Here is a 19,993-nt window from a genome sequence, read left to right as displayed (position 1 = left end):
TAACCAGGCCCCAGCACCAGTGTTCTTTCCCTAAAACTGTACCTTTGTCTCCACAATTGGCACAGCTCTGGCACACAGATAAGTCCCTTGTAAAAGGTACCCCTGGAACCAAGGGCCCTGTGGCCAGGGAAGGTCTATAAGGGCTGCAGCATGTATTATGCCACCCTGGGGACCCCTCACTCAGCACACTGCCTCACAGCTTGTGTGTGTTGGTGAGGAGAAAAAGACTAAGTCGACATGGCACTCCCCTCAGTGTGCTATGCCCACAACCCACCGCCTGTGGCATAGGTAAGTCACCCCTCTAGCAGGCCTTACAGCCCTAAGGCAGGGTGCACTATACCACAGGCAAGGGCATAGCTGCATGAACACTTTGCCCCTACAGTGTCTAAGCCAATTCTTAGACATTGTAAGTGCAGGGTAGCCATATTGAGTATATGGTCTGAGAGTTTGTCAAAAACGAACTCCACAGTCCCATAGTGGCTACACTGAACACTGGGAAGGTCGGTATCAAACTTCTCAGCACAATAAACCCACACTGAGACCAGTGTGGGATTTTTTGAAAAATGCACACAGAGTTCAACTGCTAGTGCTAGGCTGACCGGTCTCCTTCAGACTGCCACTTCCAGACAAGTTCCTAGTCACCTTTGTGCCCTCCGGGACCAGGAAAAAAGCATATCCTGGGTAGAGGTGCTTCACACCTCCCCCTGCAGGAACTGTAACACCTGGCGGTGAGCCTCAAAGGCTCAAGCCTAGTGTTAAGGCTCCCCAGGGCACTCCAGCTAGTGGAGATGGCCCTTGTCCACCCCCCCGGACACAGCCTCCACTTACGGCGGAAAGTCTGAAGTGATCCCCTCCTTAGAAAATCCTCCATCTTGTTCTGTAGGATTTAGCCCAATAGTAATAGGGATGTGCCCCCCTCCCCAAAGGGAGGAGGCACAAGGAGGGTGTAGCCACCCTTAGGAACAGTAGCCATTGGCTACTGCACTCCAGCCCTAATACACCCCTAAATTCAGTATTAAGGGGCGACCCTGAACCCAGGAAATCAGATTCCTGACGACCTACAAAGGACTGCCCAGCTGAAAAACCCTGCAGAGAAGAAGGAAGATGACAACTGCTTTGGCCCCAGCCCTACTGGCCTGTCTCCAACTTCAAAAACCTGCACCAGCGACGCATCCTGCCCGTGTCCAGAGAAACCAACAACTCAGAGAGGATCCCCAGGCGACTCTGACAACATTTCCACCTTAGGCTAACTTCTCTGCACCCCCACGATGACGCCTGGAGAGGGAATCCTGAGGACCCCTCTGACTGCGACTGCCCAGGACGAAGAAATCCGACGCCTGGAGGAAGCACTGCACCTGCAGCCCCCAAGCCCGTGAAGAACTGATTACCGGTGCAGCAGTGACCATCAGGCAGCCCACACTCTTGCCCTGGCGGTGGCTGGCTTGAGAAGCTCCCCTGTGCCCTGCCTGCAACATCTGAGTGACCCCCAGGTCCCTCCATTGAAATCTATTGCAAACCCGATGCCTTGTTTGTCCTCTGCACCTGGCGCCCCTGTGCCGCTGAGGGTGTGTTTTGTGTGCCTACTTTGGACCCCCCCAGTGCTCTACTAAACCCCCCCTGGTCTGCTCCCTGAGGACGCAAGAACTTACCTGCGAGCAGACCGGAACCGGAGCACCCCCTATCTCCATAGGTGCCCAAGTTATTTGGGCTCCTCTTTGACCTCTGCACCTGACTGGCCTTGTGTTGCTGGTGCTGGATGTTTGGGGTTGCCTTGAACCCCCAACGGTTTGCTACCCATGCCCAGAAGACCTAACTTATAAGTGCTTTACTTACCATATTGATCAACCTGTACTTACCTCCCCCAGGAACTGTTGAATTTTTCAGTGTCCACTTCTAAAATAGCTTATTGCCTTTTTATGAAAAACTGTGTACATTACTGTTTTGGTTCAAAGTCCTAACTATGCCTATGCAAAGTGCCTTACATTCAATGTACTTACCTGCAATTTTAATCTTGGGGTTCTAAAATAAATAAAATAATATTTTTCTATATAAAAACTTATTGGCCTGGAGTTAAGTCATTGAATGTGTGTTAACACTACCCTCTGGTAAGCCTAAGTGCTAGACCACACTACCAAAAATAGAGCCTTAGTATTATCTATTATTGCCTCTGTCAGGCCTCTTGGGGAACCCATGGACTCTGTGCACGCTATCTCTCATTTTGATATTGTATATACAGCGCCCGTTTCCTACAGGATCAGTCTTTCTTCCAAGCAGAGTTGGGAGGAGAACCTCACTGGCGGTATGTTAGCCGATCGTCGTCTTGCCCCAGTCGAAAGATATATAGATAGAATTGGAAAGATAGATTTGTATGGATAGAGAGGTAGATGTCTAGATAGATACGTTGATAGACAGAATGACAGACTTGCACACATAGATTGGTTGCAGAGATCGACGTTTCAAAGATAGAGACAGAAGGACAGACAGGCAGATAAATAGACAGTAGATAGATAAATAGATAGATAGATAGACAATTTAACCGACCGGTAAATAGCTACACAGATGGGCAGAGGAAAGACGCACATATAAGTAGGTAGTTAGATAGGGTTGCAAAGATAATCAATACAGCACAGATTCACTTAGTAATATTATAGTTAAATATCTATATAAGCATGCCAGTCGAGAACACTGAAAGGAAACTAGAATGTATTACAAGCACAACATACAGACTAAATCGGTTTGCAAGTATGGTTGTGGTCCCTAATTGAAAAACGTACAGACTTTCACTTATAAATACATTTAATTGCCTACATTCTAAAAAGCAAATTACTTTATAATACATGGAATTCTGTCATCCTTGCATAAACGACACGCTAATTTCTTTATACTCGCTGACTTGTGTCACACCCAGTTTGTCGATTATTAAGACGCCAGAATTCGACCATTATAAGTTATTAGAGTAAAGCTCTAACATCACAATGCCTGCTGCCAGAGCCAGCAGCCAAGGTGAAAGGCAGGGCAGTACATGGAGCTTAGATGTTTAAAGCAACAACAATTAAACTTTGCTTTTCTTTATTTTCCTTTATTTTTACAGTGACAAGCACAGTGATTGTTTATTTTTGCACTCCTTAGATAGAGAAAAGCTAGAATCTTTCTACATGTTTGCAACTTTTTTATTACCTTTTATTGAACTGTTAGTAATATATATTGACAACAAATGTCTAGCAGGTTTTTTATGTGCTTATGTTTGCACTAGAGGTTTTATTTTTATTCATGCTTGCTCTTTCTTATGAAAGAGCCACACAAAAGTTTTAAGTAGTTTGATGGAAAAGTGATGGTGTGTCCATTTACTATATGATATAAAGGACCTCAGCGTCCATGATAAGGATATTGCACGTCACCTCGGAGTTCCATACCGTTATAAAGGAACTCCTCTGTGACTTGCAATATCTTTGCAATGTACTGCAGAGGCTCTTTTAGCCCTATAAAGAATAGATTCAAATGGACACAATCTGGTACACTCTGAAAAAGCAGCAGTCAGGTAATCAAGCAGCTCCAAAAGGCTTTTACACCATCATTAGCAACAGACAGGGGCTGATAAAGCTACAATGTTCCCTGTGCTGTGAAGGGCTGGTAGAAAGCATCCTATCATCACAACAGCCTCTAAACACAAAGGCAACACTAAAGTAATTAATTATAAACAAAAACACTGGCACTGAAGGGAGTTACTTTGTGTGTGGGTTTGCTACTTGTGATAAAGCAAAAAAGACAGTGACTCAGTGAAGTTAGCTAGAGTCTGGAATAGGCTGGCCCACTGCTGCTTTGCTGCAGTGGCCGTAAGCAAAATGTAAATGACGCTACAACGGACCAATGAATGAAGAGAACTAGTTGAAACCCCTTTAGGCAAGTATATTATACACATAAAGTTAGTAAAATCAAAAGATTTTGGCTAACGCCAGACATGAAAACATTCCTCTTGCCACTACCACCCCCTCCCCAGTCACCCCACTCCCCCCCCCCCACACTCCTCAAAAGACAAAAAAAAGGACCCTAAGGCTTCTTTTTAAGATTATACAGGTCTGGACCACTGCTGTCTGCTGCCAGTCTTCGGCAGCAAGAAGTCATCAGAAAACGGTTGAAATAAAATGTATACAATTTCTAGTAGTACCGTGATTTCGGCTCCTGTGCTCTGAGCAGAGGAGAGTGAGCTGGTGGCTAGTTTTTCTGAGTTTCGTACCTAGAGCTTCTGCTTAAATCCAGCCTTCACAACCTCACCAACATTGTGTGTTCCTAAGCAAATTACTTTTCCCCTGATTTATCTGGCAACACTCGAAGTGTCTAGAAACAGACTGGCGGACTGAACATTATAGATGCTATAATACATATGCCCCATATTTATTTTATTTATTTATTGTATAAACCATTGTGATTAGCTTGTTTTTTTTTAAGTTCAAAACGCAAAAGTGAAGACGGATACAGGCATGCAGCGAAATCAAGGTATTAGACAGAAGCCTCCATGCTAGTTTATTTTGCCAGACAAAACACATTTTTCACCACTTCGATTCCGTGTACGGCAGCAATGTTCTCTAAACCTTGTGGCATAGAAGACTGTGAGGAAAGGGTATTTGCTAAGTTTTTTTCCTTGTGAAAAACACACCTGTACTCATAAAAAGGTTCGGCACGTGCGTGCATATCTATGCATGATTTGCTTGGGTGAAACATACAATTTATAAACAGCATATATTACAGAGTCTAGTGTCAGGAAAATTAGCGTAATTCGCAATACCATGTAAATACTGTACTGTTGCACAAGTAATGAACATGAATGAATTATATATGTAGGACCATTATCAGACATTGTCAAAACCAATAATCCGCTTTTAATGTGCCGGTGCATACAAGCAGAAGCATGCACAAATGTGCATGACTTTGCGTGTTTTAATACATTACAGACAGACCTGTTGGCTGTGCCAATCCTTGTTCATGTCGCTATCGTGAACTGTAACTCCAGATGTTTTTACTCCATGTAAGCAGTGTTTGACTCGAGTCGAACAGAGTAACAGCACATAGCAACTACAAATAGCGTAATGTGCATTATTTGAGTGTCACTTGATGTTCAGCAGGAAGTGTAAAACATTACACTTACACTCTTTTCCCATATTCGTCTACCCAACCCTTCATCACACAAGTGCTCTCGGTACTCCTACCAGATGTGCCGTAGCGGTCCTTTTCACCCTCCTTTCCTGTTAATAGACAGGGATACTTCCATCGCCACTACGAAGAACTCAGTAACGTCTCTCTTCAGTCTGCTTCTTTGAGGCACACCACACAGCTTTCCCCTGGTAAATGCCACTAAGGATTTTCCTAATGAGCATCACTGTGCTTCCCCGGAGCATGTCACCTTGAGGGCCCCTGCACCACATCACCTCGTGCTTCATTTACAGCACGTCACTTCATGCTTCATTTGCAGCACATTATCTTGTACTCTGTTGGAGCATATCACTTCGTGCGTCAGAATGCATATCACTTACCCTGTGTTGTACACAACGTTGTGTTGCTCTCCTGCACATCCCCCTGTTCTCAATAATGCACATCACCTCCCCTCTGCTGCGCATCACTTCTGATGGATTACTTCTGATCGCACAGTCTTTACCTTCTGAGGTCCACCCAGGCAACAGACTGGACACTGAATTGTTAATATCAATATGTCCAGCACGCCAGCAGGTGGTGCCATAGGACTATGACAATCTCTTAAACTCCAGAAGCAACAGTGGGGAGCCGTACATGGGTGCCACCCGTGCCTGATTATGTCAGTTCATTCTTTTTCATGCCCCTTATCTCGAAGCCGGAGCTCCCAAATGTGTTTTTTCATCTACACATTACCATATTTTTAATCAAACAGACTATGTACTAGGAAAATTCCCCTTCCACGAACCAGAGACTTCAAGCATCAACACAAGAACTGGAGGCACATGTCACCCAGTCGTGGCTGCCACTGAACTGGGGTGGGAGGTGGTAGTTGGGAATAAAAAAGAAAAGAAAAACACTTACCTCAACTACGGTGATGGGTTTGTCTCCTCTGTCCTCTTCCCGGAAGCACACAGGCTTCCAGACTCCCCTCCAGTCATGACAGCAGTACCGTGATTTGTGTGTGCGCCCTGTTTCGACGCCCACACAGGAAGTTGCACCCTGCGCACTTTCTCCTCCCTGCTGTTCAATACAGCGGGGTGGAGAAATGCAAAGTGCGCATGATTGTTTGGCCGGCCAAAGCATCAAGTGTACTTCTGTGCACCAACCACTCCTCCTCCCCCAGCCTGCCCGCCTTAACCTAGCTCACAGAAAAATAAAATGCTAATAACACTTTGTTATTATCATTTGATTTTTCCTTCCTCTTCTGCTGAAAGCAGGGTGGGCAGTTGTGGGGGAGAGGGGGCACCACTCCTCTGCCTTAGTGGAGGAGCCGCCCCTGATGTCCCCCACAAATTCACACAATGTCTGCCTTTGATGTTTATGGTCTGGGCACGACTCGCTTATGCAACAAATGCTCCATGATGCGCCCGAAGGCAATCGGCGAATGGGAGGTGAAGCTGTATGTTGTTTAAATACAAAAAGTGGGCCAGGTCGTGCTTCTGATAGCAGACCCATTCTCAGCCACACGTCCACTCCTGGTCCCACTCATGGTCCTGCTCCAGGTCATGAGAATGAAGTCGAGGTACAAGCAGGGATGTGGAATTCCTATCGCCCGACGCCCGGGTCATCTTGTTTGGGGTTAAGGGCAACAAGTTTTTATGTTTACTTTGTCCTTGGGACAAGTAGGCCCAACCCCCGCACAAACACTTTGGCTGCCTGTTTACAGAGAGTGGAACTCTCTGCAGTTGAGGTAATGTGTTTCCAAAAGATAAAGCTGTTCGAACTTGTATTTATGGTTCATTATTTGAAAGCCTTCATTATTAGGGTGAGTGCTGTAAATAAATGTTTTAAGGTCACACTTCACTACTGACGTTGGTTCCAGTACAAAAAAGAAAAACGTGTATACACATGTTTCAAAAGTTTAGGCTATGAGGCCAAGTATAATGCTCCCAGAATGCTCTCTGATTATATGCAAATTAAGTGTCATATAGTAAAATGTGTTGATGCATGCTAGTATTTCACAAAAATATTTCTAATGGAAAATCAGTGTAACCATTTTCAACACGATTATGGGAAGCATGAAAATTAACAAACACTGACAAAGCCAACTGATCTGACATATTTTTTATAAGTCTTTTAGTTTCATCAATGCGTGTCTTGTTTTGACATGGCTTTTGTAACACTTTATTGTTGTGGAAGCTACCAGGCCCTCAACATTGTAACAAACACTGGCAAACACCCCCCCCCCCCCAAAAAAAAAGTTTTTGAACTCTAAAAGCACATGTTGCCACCAGCGGCATAGCAAAGGCCCCACAGCCCCCCTCCAGGGGGCCCCTTCAGCACAGCACCTGCCCTGAGTGAGTCTGGAGAGGGGGCTCCTCCATGTTCTTTACAAAGGGGCACCCTCCAGTTTCGTTACGTCACTGATTGCCACTGTAGTTCCTGACACTGAACAAAACTACTTTGTGTGGCAATATGCTCCTTGTGGAAGAGCAGAATGCGATCACTCACAGTAAAGCCGGCCGAAAGAGAGAGAAATAGAAGTTTAATAAAAACAAAATGTCTTTAACACCAGACCTAATTAGGGACCAAGACCCACATGTAGGTAGCTTAATGCATGTCGCAAACAGCGACTTTCGCTGTTTGCGACATGCAAAAAAGCACATTTCGATGCACAAACCCAGTTTTGCGATTCGGTAACCTGATTACCGAATCGCAAAACGGGTTTGCGACTCGCAATTCGTAAGGGGTGTTCCCTTCCTAATTGCGACTCGCAGTGCAATGTAGGATTGTTTTGTGACCGCGGGCGCAAACCAATCGCAGTTTGCACCCATTTCAAATGGGTGCTAACACTTTCGCAAAAGGGAAGGGATCCCCATGGGACCCCTTCCCCATTGTGAATGTCACTGTAAAAAAATTTCAGAGCAGGCAGTGGTCCTGCAGACCACTGCCTGCTCTGAAAAAATGAAACGAAAACGTTTCATTTTTCGTTTTTGTTAGGCATCTCGTTTTCCTTTAAGGAAAACGGGCTGCATTACAAAAAAAAACTGCTTTATTGAAAAGCAGTCACAGACATGGTGGTCTGCTGTCTCCAGCAGGCCACCATCCCTGTGAGGGCCGCCATTCGCGAGGGGGTCGCAAATTGCGACCCACCTCATGATTATTCATGAGGTGGGCATTTGCGAAGCCCTTGCGAATCACAGATGGTGTCAGGGACACCATCCTACATTTGGATATGCGACTCGCAATTTGCAGGTCGCAAATCTGAACCTACCTACATGTGGCCCCAAATTCTTAAAGAAAGTCACAAAAGTGCACCCATGGTATATGTCGTACCCCTATAAAATATTTGTGAACTGTATTTTAGCATGGGTAAATACGATGTGTAGATTTGCTCATGTAAAAATCTATTGAGCATTTGCAAGTTCATTTTCCCTCCAGCCACTTTCTTCCCAACCCTGGAAGAAGTTCTAATTCTGCCATTGTCAGACGTAAATGTCCAACCTTTCTTATTATGGGAAAATATTAGAGAGAAGCTGGTAAAAAATCTTTAAAACATGCAGGTTAGTAGGTTTGCAGACTCAAAGGCGTTCCATCCCTGGAACTATTGCTTACTGCTTCCTCCAGCCCCAGTATGCAGATCTGCAGAAAGGTGGCAAAATAAGGAAATTGCTACAGTAGGGATTGGAACTGCAAGTATTCAAGCCCTACTATGGTAGTAGCCCTGGCATAATCAGAGCGGCTATTATCAGAGCACTTACATAATGAGATTGCTGCCATCATTTGTTGCCACACTACATGGCACCAAAGGGACAAGTAGATCTTTTTACAGGACAAGTAGATTTGAGAAGCAACATGTCCACTGGACAAATAGATATTTTAATAAATTCCACACCCCTGTACAAGTTGCTGCACCAGTGCAAGAATTCTAAGCACGACTTGTGCCCTTCTCACAACTCTAGCTCTGGGAAAAGGTCATGCAATTGGTGCTCCAAGTACCTAACTCTGATGCCATTGTCTGACTCAGACACTGGTCAGTGTCTGATCCTTTCGAGCCCTTAATTCCCTGGACCATCGCCAGTCCTGCTGCTAATAGATTCCCTTGAAGAGGCCTAGGTGAAACTTTCCTAGTGATGTGAGCCTCCTCTGGAGCTTCACTCAGGGAATCATAGACTGGCCAATGCAGGAAAATAGGATTTGAGAGAGAGCCGGGACACCATGAAGTACGTGGACCATGCCATGGCCACTCACTTTGTGATTAAGCATCTGCCATGGCATAGCCCAGTGGTTGGTCCCGCTATCTCCAGAAAGACAGTTCCACCAACAGTGCCGGAAACCCTCTGAAGGTCTTGCCAAAGGCAACCCTTACAGCAGCCAGCCTTGCCTTTTTGTAGTTCAGTAGTGATAGTGGCACAGTGGGTGACGGTACCGCCAGAGGCAGCAGTGGCTGTCGTCTTCCTCATCTGCCACAAGTGTGGCAAAGCTTTTGTGATTTCTTGGTTGTGCTCGACCAGTATGGGCAGAAATAGATTTTTGCTGCCTGGCTATTGTGCTATTACTTAGGGTGCTGCAGATCATTCATAAGTGATAAATGCATTTTCTCTGGGTCGCGGCATTCATCTTGGAGAGGTAGCTATCTATTAGGGGCCTTTTGTTCTCGATGGAGCAAAAGCACCACATAAAACTGCTGGAGCTTAGTGCTATTTGATTAGCCTGAAAGGTCCTGTCCCATCTATCAAAGGGATGGTGGTTCAGGTCTTAATGGACAATACAGCTGCCTTCAGAGCAGTGTTGGGGTCACTGGCCCTGTTCCAGGAATTACTGTGTTTATGGAAATGGCTGGAGCTTCAAGAAGGTCTCTTTGACAGGAAATCATTTGATGGGCTCACTGAAAATCAGGGTGGATGTGGTCACCAGACATGAGCTGGTGGACCACGATTGGCAGCCATAAGTGGCTCAAGGCACCTTTGCCAAGCGGGTTGTGCCTTTGTTCAGTTTTTTTGTCTGTTCTGAGAAAGACCAGTCTCTAGCATGTTGGGCTCTAGTGTGGTTTCCACAGAGGCTCATTAAGTCTGCAGTGGGAGGCACGCCTCTTGTGTCTTCTCAGCTCGGGCTGCCCTCCAGTTTTGAAGACAATTCGGACAGACCCGAGTCAAATGATCCTGATAGCTCCTGATTCCTCCCTGATTGAGATACCTTCTTGGGAGAACTGCCTGTTTCTGCAGCAGGGCAAAGTCTTCCACCTGGATTTCCCCAACCTACACTTCCATGCCCGAAGATTAAGCAGCACTAACTGAGCGGATTTGGTTTACCTTCTGTAGTACTGGAAAAATCTGTTTATTTCTGTTGTTGGGCGAATTACACTAGATACCTATTAGGGCCACCATAGGGATCAATACCACCTGTCTCTCCAAGACATAAGCCAGGACCCTTGTGATTGCTTCTCAGTACATAACAATTTTAGGGCATAGGCAGTCCTATGCCGGTATTTCAACTGGACCAGTCTATGATGGGTGGAGATGGCAATTTCTTGGGGAGCCGTCTAAACATCTTTCCAGTCAGTATCATTGAGTGGGCCAGTCCCTCCCACTTTTGCTTAAGAGCCACACATCTGTCTGGTGCATTGATAATTAGTGTATGATAGAGATTCTGACCTTCCCTGTACTTCCCATTAGGAGTTTGGCCTCTAGCTGGCTATATTTTGGGAGTCATGAGAAGTCAGGATGTTGACTGGTGAGATATTTGTGGAGTTTAGTATGGGAAGTCTAAAGTGAGTCTGCAAGCCCTCAAACAATTTCATGCGTGACCCTGGGTGCACATCTCCCAGGTTAGTGATACCTGTTTTGTCCCACTTAGAAATTCCTCTAGTTGAGCAGCATGTCTCAGCTATTTCCTATGTCATAGTGGCGTTTGTTTTGTCAAAATATTGTCTGTCTGAGCTGCTCGCGCTCAAAGCCAGGCACCAGCTCAAGAGGTCCACCCTGATGACCTCAGGGAGGTGGCCATGTATACTTCAGAGCATACTTAGGACATTGCTGGAACCTAACAGGGAAAGCTCAGTTTAGCAGAGAAGGTCGTCCCAACCACTGCTAAGCCAGTCATTAATAACCAAAGTCTGAGTTTCGGGTATATCCCCCATTCTTATTCATCTGTCATGAACTGACTGCCTACATTTATCCACTGTTGTGGGTCCATTTGTAGTTCCCTGCCTGGGCACAATGATGGATTAGCTTAGGCTTACCCAGATATCCTGCTCTGTGTTCATTTATTCATTTTTATTCATTTTAGTTCAGCTTCTTTAGTGGCTATATTTTATTTTCATAATCAGTAGCTATTCTGCGAGAGTGTCAGTATCCGTATTATGATGACTTACTTTGCATCATTTTCTTTTCGTTGGGTTCACAAGAACGGAATGCGAGACACACAGGATAATATTTTGTGTTGCCGGCCACAGGACTACTTAAACAGTCCAGCGCTTAGGTACATACCCGTGTTGGGCTTCTGTGCAAGAACATAAATATGTCCCCTATAAAAATATCTTGTAGGACAAAGGGCATTAGTGGGAGTTCCAGCTAGAATTTCCATCCATGCTGCATGCCGGTTTTCAACCGACCTCTGCCTTTGTGTCTCTGCTAAGCCCGACCTGGAGCCTGAAGGCCTGACCTTGTACCAAGGTCACAGAGGTGGGGTGTGCTTCTCATGAACACTGCACAGACAGATTTGGATTACATATCCATGATATCACAACGGGGCTAGAGGTTAGGCTTTTAGGTAGGAATTATATATTCATATTATTACAACATGTTGGAGTTCATATTTATATCTCTGATTTTCACAATCCTGATTTTGTCATTCCTCATTATCCTAATCATTGCAGCTCAAGCATTTTATCATAGATTGCAGTCTTTTCAATAAATGCATCTCTTTTTTTGCCTATGTGTTGGTCAAAGAATTGTATGTGGAGAGAAAAGGGTAGGGATTGTTTACCATGATTTTCCTGAGGGGGTCTTCAGAGATTCTGACGCAAGTCTGCCACAAATTACCTTTACCAGTTGGGTTTGGCTGAGGTGCTTCTAGAGAGCCGGAAAGGTTGTGCCGACAGCTGCTTACTGGTATGGGAGTGACTCAGTTGCCTGCAAGCAGACTGTTTGGTATAGTAGAATCCTTATGTCATTGCACACCTTAATTTCTATTGATTTGTGAGTGCTAAGAAGGCAAAGTAGTTCAGATGCGCATTTTGGCTTTGTGGATTATCCTGTGCATAAGCACATCCTATGTCCTGACTGCTAAGGAGCCTCTTGGGGGCTTTCAGGCCCGTTTCACCAGGCGCAAGGCTGCCTCAAACACACTGGCATTGGGTGTTTCGGTGATGGACATCTGCCATACTGCTACATCAGCGCACATACACACCTTAATCAGGCATTACTGTCTGGACAGTCAAGTCTGCCGGGAGACACATTTGGCCATCTTGGCCCTGCTTTGAGTGCTTTTCGCGGACCAATCACCATCTCCCCGACCTTTTGAGAGTTAGCACTTCGGTATTAACTGAAAAGGTGAGGGATCTGCAGATCAAGGGATTCATCAGAAGATCAATACCTTCGGTAATACCTTTTTCTGGTTTACACTCTGACTCCAGATTCCTCACTGCCCCCACCCCACTATTCTGTGGAGTATGCTTTTAAAGGTTCTGAAAAGATCCAAAGTTAAATTTTGCTCACTGTCATTCTTACGGTTTGTCACTGGTATGATCCTCATCTGAGGGCTTGATAATATTCAAATATAAGGTGATGTAGTCATGCTGGGCTGGCACCTTTTGTATTGCTTCCAAAGGTGGAACAATGTCTCTACAAAGTCCAATGGTGCCACCTGTCAGTGCATGGGAGCATGTGCTATTAGATACAGTCTGATTCCAAGGAGAAATCAGTAGGTTAGGAATCTGTGATTATATCTCTCTGCCCCTTTGCACATCATTCCTCTTCTACATTTTCCTTTTTTGCTTTGAATCTGCATCTCTCATTGTGTCTGATAATGCACATTACCTCTCATTTGCTCTGCTGCACATCACTTTGTGCTCTCCACTACATGCTGTCAGCGGAGACTTAATATCTGTTGAACTTTGTGAAAATGCATGTATGAAGTTGTATGTGTACAGTATTCAGGCATTTGTTTGCTCATGTGTTTCATCTCTGTCGATGCACAGTGTAAAAACAAACCTAGAGCATTTGCTCAATACTTGATGTTTGGGCTATTTCCAGGACTGGCGATAACTTTCCTGTGAATAGCCTGAAATTCACATGTTGGCCATCTCCTTTTATTCATGTGTCCAATAGTAAATTATCGTCAACTTGCAATGAAAGTTATCTTTTTATTTTCAGGTTTGGCTGAAATCAATTACATGCATGAACTTTTCACAAAGATGGTTCATAAAAGGTAAGTGTGATGTGATTGCATCGCAATGCATATTACTACCACAATCAATACTACCTAGTCTCTGTGCATATAAAGTATTTTCAAACAGCATTGCTTAGTCTTTGTCAATCATATGTTACACTAATAAATAAACACATTTCTTCTAAAATAATGTCATTTTTCAGACTGCACGTGTATCCCCTCCATTCAAGTATCACCATGGAGGAACAGAATGCTGCATTTACAACACCAGTGTATGGCTACAGAAAGGTAAGCAGCTATTAGACATCAGATAAATGCCAAGTCCTGTTACTGCTTTAAGACCTTTGAGGAAGCTTAAATTCTGAAAGCATCTGAAATATTGCCACTTGTTAATGAAACACTTCGATACTGTGTAATGAGTAGATTAAAGTTTTTCTGAGGTTAAAGAAATATTTTCTAATTTGAATTTGACGGCATTACCGCAAATTACCATGTGTCTTATGAAGTGCTTAAGAGAAAAACAATTCTGAACTTGGAAATTGCATTCATTTCCTACTAAAATTATTGCTGGTTTTGTTGTGCAGTTAGGAGGAAAGTTAAACAATTAATTGTGCTTGAGTGTGGTTGTATTCAAAGGAGGAGAGCAACCATGTAAACGCTGTGGTCAGTGGCACAAACATATACACTAGGAAGAGCATCCCAAATGGAATTCACTTCAGTCAATTTGGCATTAGTTGCTCAATGATACGAAAGAACGTATATTAGCTTTCAGCCAAAAGAACCCATTTAATGGGGCTTCAGCATAGAGAACTCAGAAAGCCAGGAATAATGTTGTTAAACAAATTTATATATAAAAAAAGAAACCCCACCCCCCCTTAAAAAAAAGTGCCTATCAACAATATAACAGATTCTCAAATAATGTAATGGCAATACAGCTGATACACCTGAGTGGAAGCAATGGAATTCATGTAGTCTACATTTTAGTAGGGCCCCTTGTGTCACAAACATCAGAATGTGACAATTTTAGTCCTTATGTTAATCAAATTATTATTAGTAAAAGGTAGAACTGCACTCACACGTATTTTAAATGTGCATTTGCTTGTATTTAAGAGTTCGACTTTGGTGGTATTTGAGTTATAATACATGTTTGAGGGATAAAAATGATATATATTGTAATTTAGACTAGACTAGTAGTACATATTGAAACAATATTGAATTTCTAATGATTAATTAATTTAAAATGCGTGCACATTTGAGAGAAAGGCACTCTGTTATATTGGATGAAATGCATTAACAAAACTTTTTCATTTAAAATGAATCATATTCATATTAATGAAGTGATTGATAGTAATGTTGAATTCATAGGTTTGCATATTACGTGCGTTTTATTAAAATGTATTAATTGAATGCATTGTTATGATTTCATGCCTTAAGCATTATTGAGGCCTGCAGAGTTTGCATTTTGTGACCGTGTTAGCATGCTGATTCATTCCCTAACATTAACTTTCTTATAGCCTTAGAATCCGCCGTTTTGTGCTCTACCGGCCATTAAAGGCCCGCTCCTGCATTGAGAGGGCCTTTAATGGCCAGTAGAGCCCTTTACAGCGGGTTCTAAGGCTATTAGAACATTCTGCCACTAGAGGGCAGAATGTTCTATTAAATAAAACAAATTCCTCACGAAGCCCGAGTGGATTAAAATCCCGTCGGGCTCCGTGAGGCTTTGTTCACAGCTCTTGTGATGTTGGCTCTGGGCTTTTACCAGCCAGTAAAAGCCCTGAGCACTCCATTGTCTGCAATGTACACACAAACATTCCAATGTTCTAATATAGCCTTAGAACCCGCCGTAGCGGGCTCTACCGGCTATTAAAGGCCCGCTCCCCGCGTTAAATGCCGAGCCGAAGGCAAGGGCATTTAACAAGGGAGAGGGACTTTAATAGCCGGTAGAGCCCGCTACGGCGGGTTCTAAGGCTATTAGAACATTCTGCCACACAGGGCAGAATGTTCTATCAAAAAAAAAAAAATGTTCACGGAGCCCGAGGGGATTTAAATCCCCTCGGGCTCCGTGAGGCTTTGTTCACAGCTGTTGCTGTGAACAAAGCGAACATTGGAATGTTGGCGCTGCGGGCTTTTACCGGCCAGTAAAAGCCCGCAGCAGTCCATTGTCTTCAATGGACATGCCAACATTCCAATGTTCTAATTTAGGTTACATTCCTGTGAGAAGACTAGATTTTGGTATTAGACCCCTTTGTTTAAGCATAGAGAGCATGTATCTTAACGCACTTGGGAGCGGAACATTGTGGAACGTGGATTGACATTGTATACAATTTTTTCAGACTTGCGTGGAATCACATGGATGGAAGATGTTGTCAGGGAAAGCTTGGGGGGAATGTTTTTTTCAACTTGGTCATGTGATTGATTACTATTGGATGATGTCCCTTCAACATAAGGACTGATACCTTTGGTGAATCAGAATGCTTTGTGACTTTTGATATTACATTGCCCAGTTGGACTTTGGCCAAAGATCCCCGGTTCACAGATGCTGTCCAAATGGCTGTAGATGGCTTGCTGCTAAAGTCCCTAAAATGCCCAGCCCCTTGGAGAGGTATCTTCCTCTCTGCTTAGCCCTTTGGGATGTCCCTTTGAGACTTAGAAATCTTTTTAAATTTCCTTTAGAAGACTCTTGATAGAGCTTCTGTTTTGCTGACACTTTCCATTTTTAATCTATCTTTTTGCCTATCTTAATTAGTAACCTACAGTCTTAGATTATCTTTTTCCAAATTATTTCTGCCCTTTTTATGCTTTCTATTTTTTATCCGCATGTGTTTGTCCCACACATGTATTACTCTGATTTGGTTATCTCTAGGGTTTCCGTTGCCCAGCCTAAATTATGACTCTGCTCAATTAAATTGACTGATGATTGCTAACTCTGGGCAGTGCATCATTTCTGTATCTCAGATATTTCTTTTACTATTATGCATAGTTTTTCTTGAATGTTTAGTTTTGTTAATGTTAGTTCTTCTGAATTTATTTAATCTCCTTGGGCAACCCTTGGTGATTATGTATCTTTTATAATTTGGTTTTGCGAATAGTCTGCATGGCTGAGCTTGTGTTTATCATAAATCCCATAACTTTATTTTTGAGTAGATTTTTCCTTCCGTGGCCACATTGGTCATGGTGTATAAATTAATTGGATTTCTATTGAAATTGTATGAGTGGTTCTACCACATCACTTAATGGTTCCAAATATCCATCCACCTTGATGAGTATTGATTCCTGCAAAGTAAGAACATTCTCCAGCAGATCTGGTAGCAGAATGATGGTTTTGTCTCATAAGGAGGGCAAACCATTTTGTTCAGTATTAGGGAGATAAAATTGACCTCATGTGATTGCCCAGTCCAAAAAATGTTCACTCCAGAATTTTTCCCATGGTTCTCTCTGAAGATCGATGGGAGTTCCAGCGGTGTGCCCACTAGTGACAGAGTGTGAATAGTAATAGGGTTTTGCACTTGCAATGCTTTTGTCTTGAAGTTTGAGGTGAAGTGTGGTGTCGTGAAGTGTTTTGCCGGAGTCGTGATTCTTGAAGTGATTGTGACGCCATTTGCTCAGAAAATGTCATCAGTTTTTGATGGATCCATTGTGGCCTAAGATCTAGGGATAACACACAAATGTACTTGAATAATTGTAGGTACTTGTCATGAGACATCGTTGACAGTGCCAATAGTTTTCCTTGAATAGTGTGAGTTATTGGTTGGTATTTAGTGAATCCTAAGTGCGCATGGAGGATCTGTATCAACTGGAATGAGAATTGCTGGTCACGTTTCACTTGTGTAATTGTGAAAGCTGCAGTCGGAGAAGTGTATGCATGTACAGCTTTGAAGCGGTTGAATTCCTACCCGTAGTGTGCAGATAGGTTGTTGGTTTTTGCTTGCAATATTTTGCCTTAGGTGTGTATGATAGATTGTGTGAGCGACAATTGTGAAGCGACTGCAACTGCTGAGATAAGTGAGTGTGATGTCATATTGTGCCGCTCTGTTATAGGTTTGTTGGTGTGAAGCCGCGCTGATATTTGTGGCAGTGCTGCGTTGCTATTGGTTGAGAACAGCAAGTGCAGGGGATTTTGGGACTAAAGTTACCCCCTAAATTGCTCAAAATTTAGGTGATACATCGAATTTAAACAAAATGAAGTTCTGTAAAGCACTTAATAGTGCTTCAAGAGCAGATATATTTATTCCAGCTATAGAGGGTGTATAAGTGCCACCAGAAGGTTTGTTTGTGTCATCTACTAAAGGTCTTCATGCATGTACTTGGCTGGAACAAATGGAGCAAAATCTATGAAAAAGAAGGTGCTTTAGCTTTTCCCTGATGCAAAACTTTTAACAGCTTGAGGCGAATAATGTATGAAATGAAACCACCTCCAAGACTCGCATAATTTCAAGCCCTTAGTATTTGGGAACTGGTTGCCCGTGAAAGAATGTCAACCAAATATGAGAATAGGGTGAAGAAATAAATTAAGACACTTTCTGAAGCTAGATGGTATGCAGAAAAGATGGAGGGCAGATATGTTAGATGGAGTCAGAATGTTTCCAGCGATTTCAGGGGAAGGTGACGAAAGTGCAAAGCATAAGACTCAAAAGAAATAGACAGAAAAAGCAGAATAGACCGTGGAACCTGAGAGTAAAAAGACAGTAACGTATGACAGTGATTCAGATGATGAGTTCAAAAATCAGTTATTGTTGAATCATCTATTGCCATATCATTCAGTTGAGATAGGAGCGAGACATGAGGTAGTAAACATTTAGTCCCGAATGTGCCAACTGCTCCAGTTGCACAGACCCCAAATCAGTTTGTTTCAGGTATATCTGTAAATTCCATGACACTAGTGCCCGTGGTGTATCCACCAGTTTGGACTGTTAATACAGTTCAGCCCACATCAAGTCCAGTTGTAAATTGTTGTTCTAGGTCCCAGAGTGAGTCAAATGGTAGTCACTTTATGTGAATCAGCCTGTTCAAAATTGTGCCCCTCATCAATACGTGCCAATGTTGAGTTCAGTCAAGGTGAAATGTTACCCCGTGTCAAACAAGACAAAGTTTCCATACTGTCTTAAAAGGGCAAAGTGCTGGAATGACAGTTCCTCAGAATCAGACAAATCTTATGGGTCCCTATGCATTAACAGTTCCCATGACTATAGGCCCTTATGGAATTAATGCCCATTCACTAAATGTCCCGACTGTTACTGAAAATCCAGTTACATCTGCTGAGATATCACCAGTTGGTATGCAGGAATCAGTATATTCAAACAATTCATAGATTGGAAGAACAGCTTCTGTTCCACCTTTGACCCCTACATGAATAGCAGAACCTAACCCAATGTTACATCAAGTTGGATTTTTTCCAGGTGCAAGGTTTCCTTACGGGAACCCATCTCATTGCATGCTATGACCAGATCAGATCAGATTTCAGATTACATTGCAGTACCCTGCAAGGATTACCCTAGACAAATAATATTCATTTGCAAGGTTTCACAGCACAACAGTTGACAGATTGGTTAAATAATATTAGTCCTCAAGGTTCAACAGGTGCAACAAGTTGCAATGCCAGATTGGTAGAGACACCAGAGAGAAATAGATCAGTAAGTGTGCCCAGATTGAAATTAGAATTAAATGAAATTATTCTAGGAATGCTAAACATAGTTCAGTTGGAAAGTTACACGGAAGATGAACTGAGATTCCTGTTTAAGAATGTTACTCAACGTGCAGGACAAGCTTATGAGAAATTAGCTGAATTGGCCAAGTAATATGACATGGATTTAGAAAAATCAAAACCCCTGAAGAGAAGTTATAGATTAGAGTTTAGTTCAAAGGATATATTTTACATGAGATCTCCTGCAAAGAGATTGCATATTATGGAACGGATCACATACTTACAGGCATGGGGAGCATTATGTAAGTGGGATAGAAGAAGGGCAAAGAAAAGAGAAATCAGAAAAAAGCGAAGCCAAATGTGCCTCCAGCAGGAGCAAATCAACCCAAGGAGAATGTGAAAATGATGCCCATTATAGAAATACCGGATGGAAGTTATGTTTATGCTCTTTGGAGTAGGAGTGATATATTGTCCTTCACAAATGATTGCCCAAGATTGAGAGAAAAACATGTGGAATGGTACAAGCAGACACAGAGATTTGTGAAACTTTCTAAATGCCTGTGGGAAGATTTGAATGTTGTTTGACGTTGTGGTTACGACTGATTTGTGAACAGCTTTCAAAGTGCATGTTGAGTTTCCTGACACAGAACCTCAGAGATCTAGTAGCGGGTACACCATCTGAGGAGGTAATGAAAAAGTATTACAAGGTGATTGAGTTTCGTAAAAAAAAAAGGGTCTCCAAAAGATATTGATTGGCAGACAATTGACCGAACCGCTCAGGAGACGCTAGAAGCCATTTTTTTTAAACCATATTTTATTGTGATTTTAAATTTT

General features: G+C 43.0%; 2 protein-coding genes across 2 annotated transcripts in view; one reads left to right on the top strand and one right to left on the bottom strand.

Annotated features, from left to right (window-relative positions):
• The window catches only part of RD3L (RD3 like), a 661,792-nt gene extending 656,177 nt beyond the window's left edge, over positions 1 to 5,615 (bottom strand). Inside the window, exon 1 of the mRNA XM_069207263.1 lies at positions 5,529 to 5,615. The gene's annotated coding sequence lies outside the window, so the exon portion shown is untranslated. The remainder of the gene's footprint in view (positions 1 to 5,528) is intronic.
• Positions 1 to 19,993, top strand: part of TDRD9 (tudor domain containing 9) — a 2,107,755-nt gene that overhangs the window by 752,443 nt on the left and 1,335,319 nt on the right. Inside the window, exons 10-11 of the mRNA XM_069207577.1 lie at positions 13,503 to 13,557; positions 13,722 to 13,806. Coding sequence (XP_069063678.1) covers positions 13,503 to 13,557; positions 13,722 to 13,806 — 140 coding nt within the window. The remainder of the gene's footprint in view (positions 1 to 13,502; positions 13,558 to 13,721; positions 13,807 to 19,993) is intronic.

This window comes from Pleurodeles waltl, chromosome 9 (genome assembly GCF_031143425.1).
Source record: "Pleurodeles waltl isolate 20211129_DDA chromosome 9, aPleWal1.hap1.20221129, whole genome shotgun sequence".
Taxonomy (NCBI): Eukaryota; Metazoa; Chordata; class Amphibia; order Caudata; family Salamandridae; genus Pleurodeles; species Pleurodeles waltl.
This window is presented reverse-complemented; position numbering and strand designations above follow the sequence as displayed.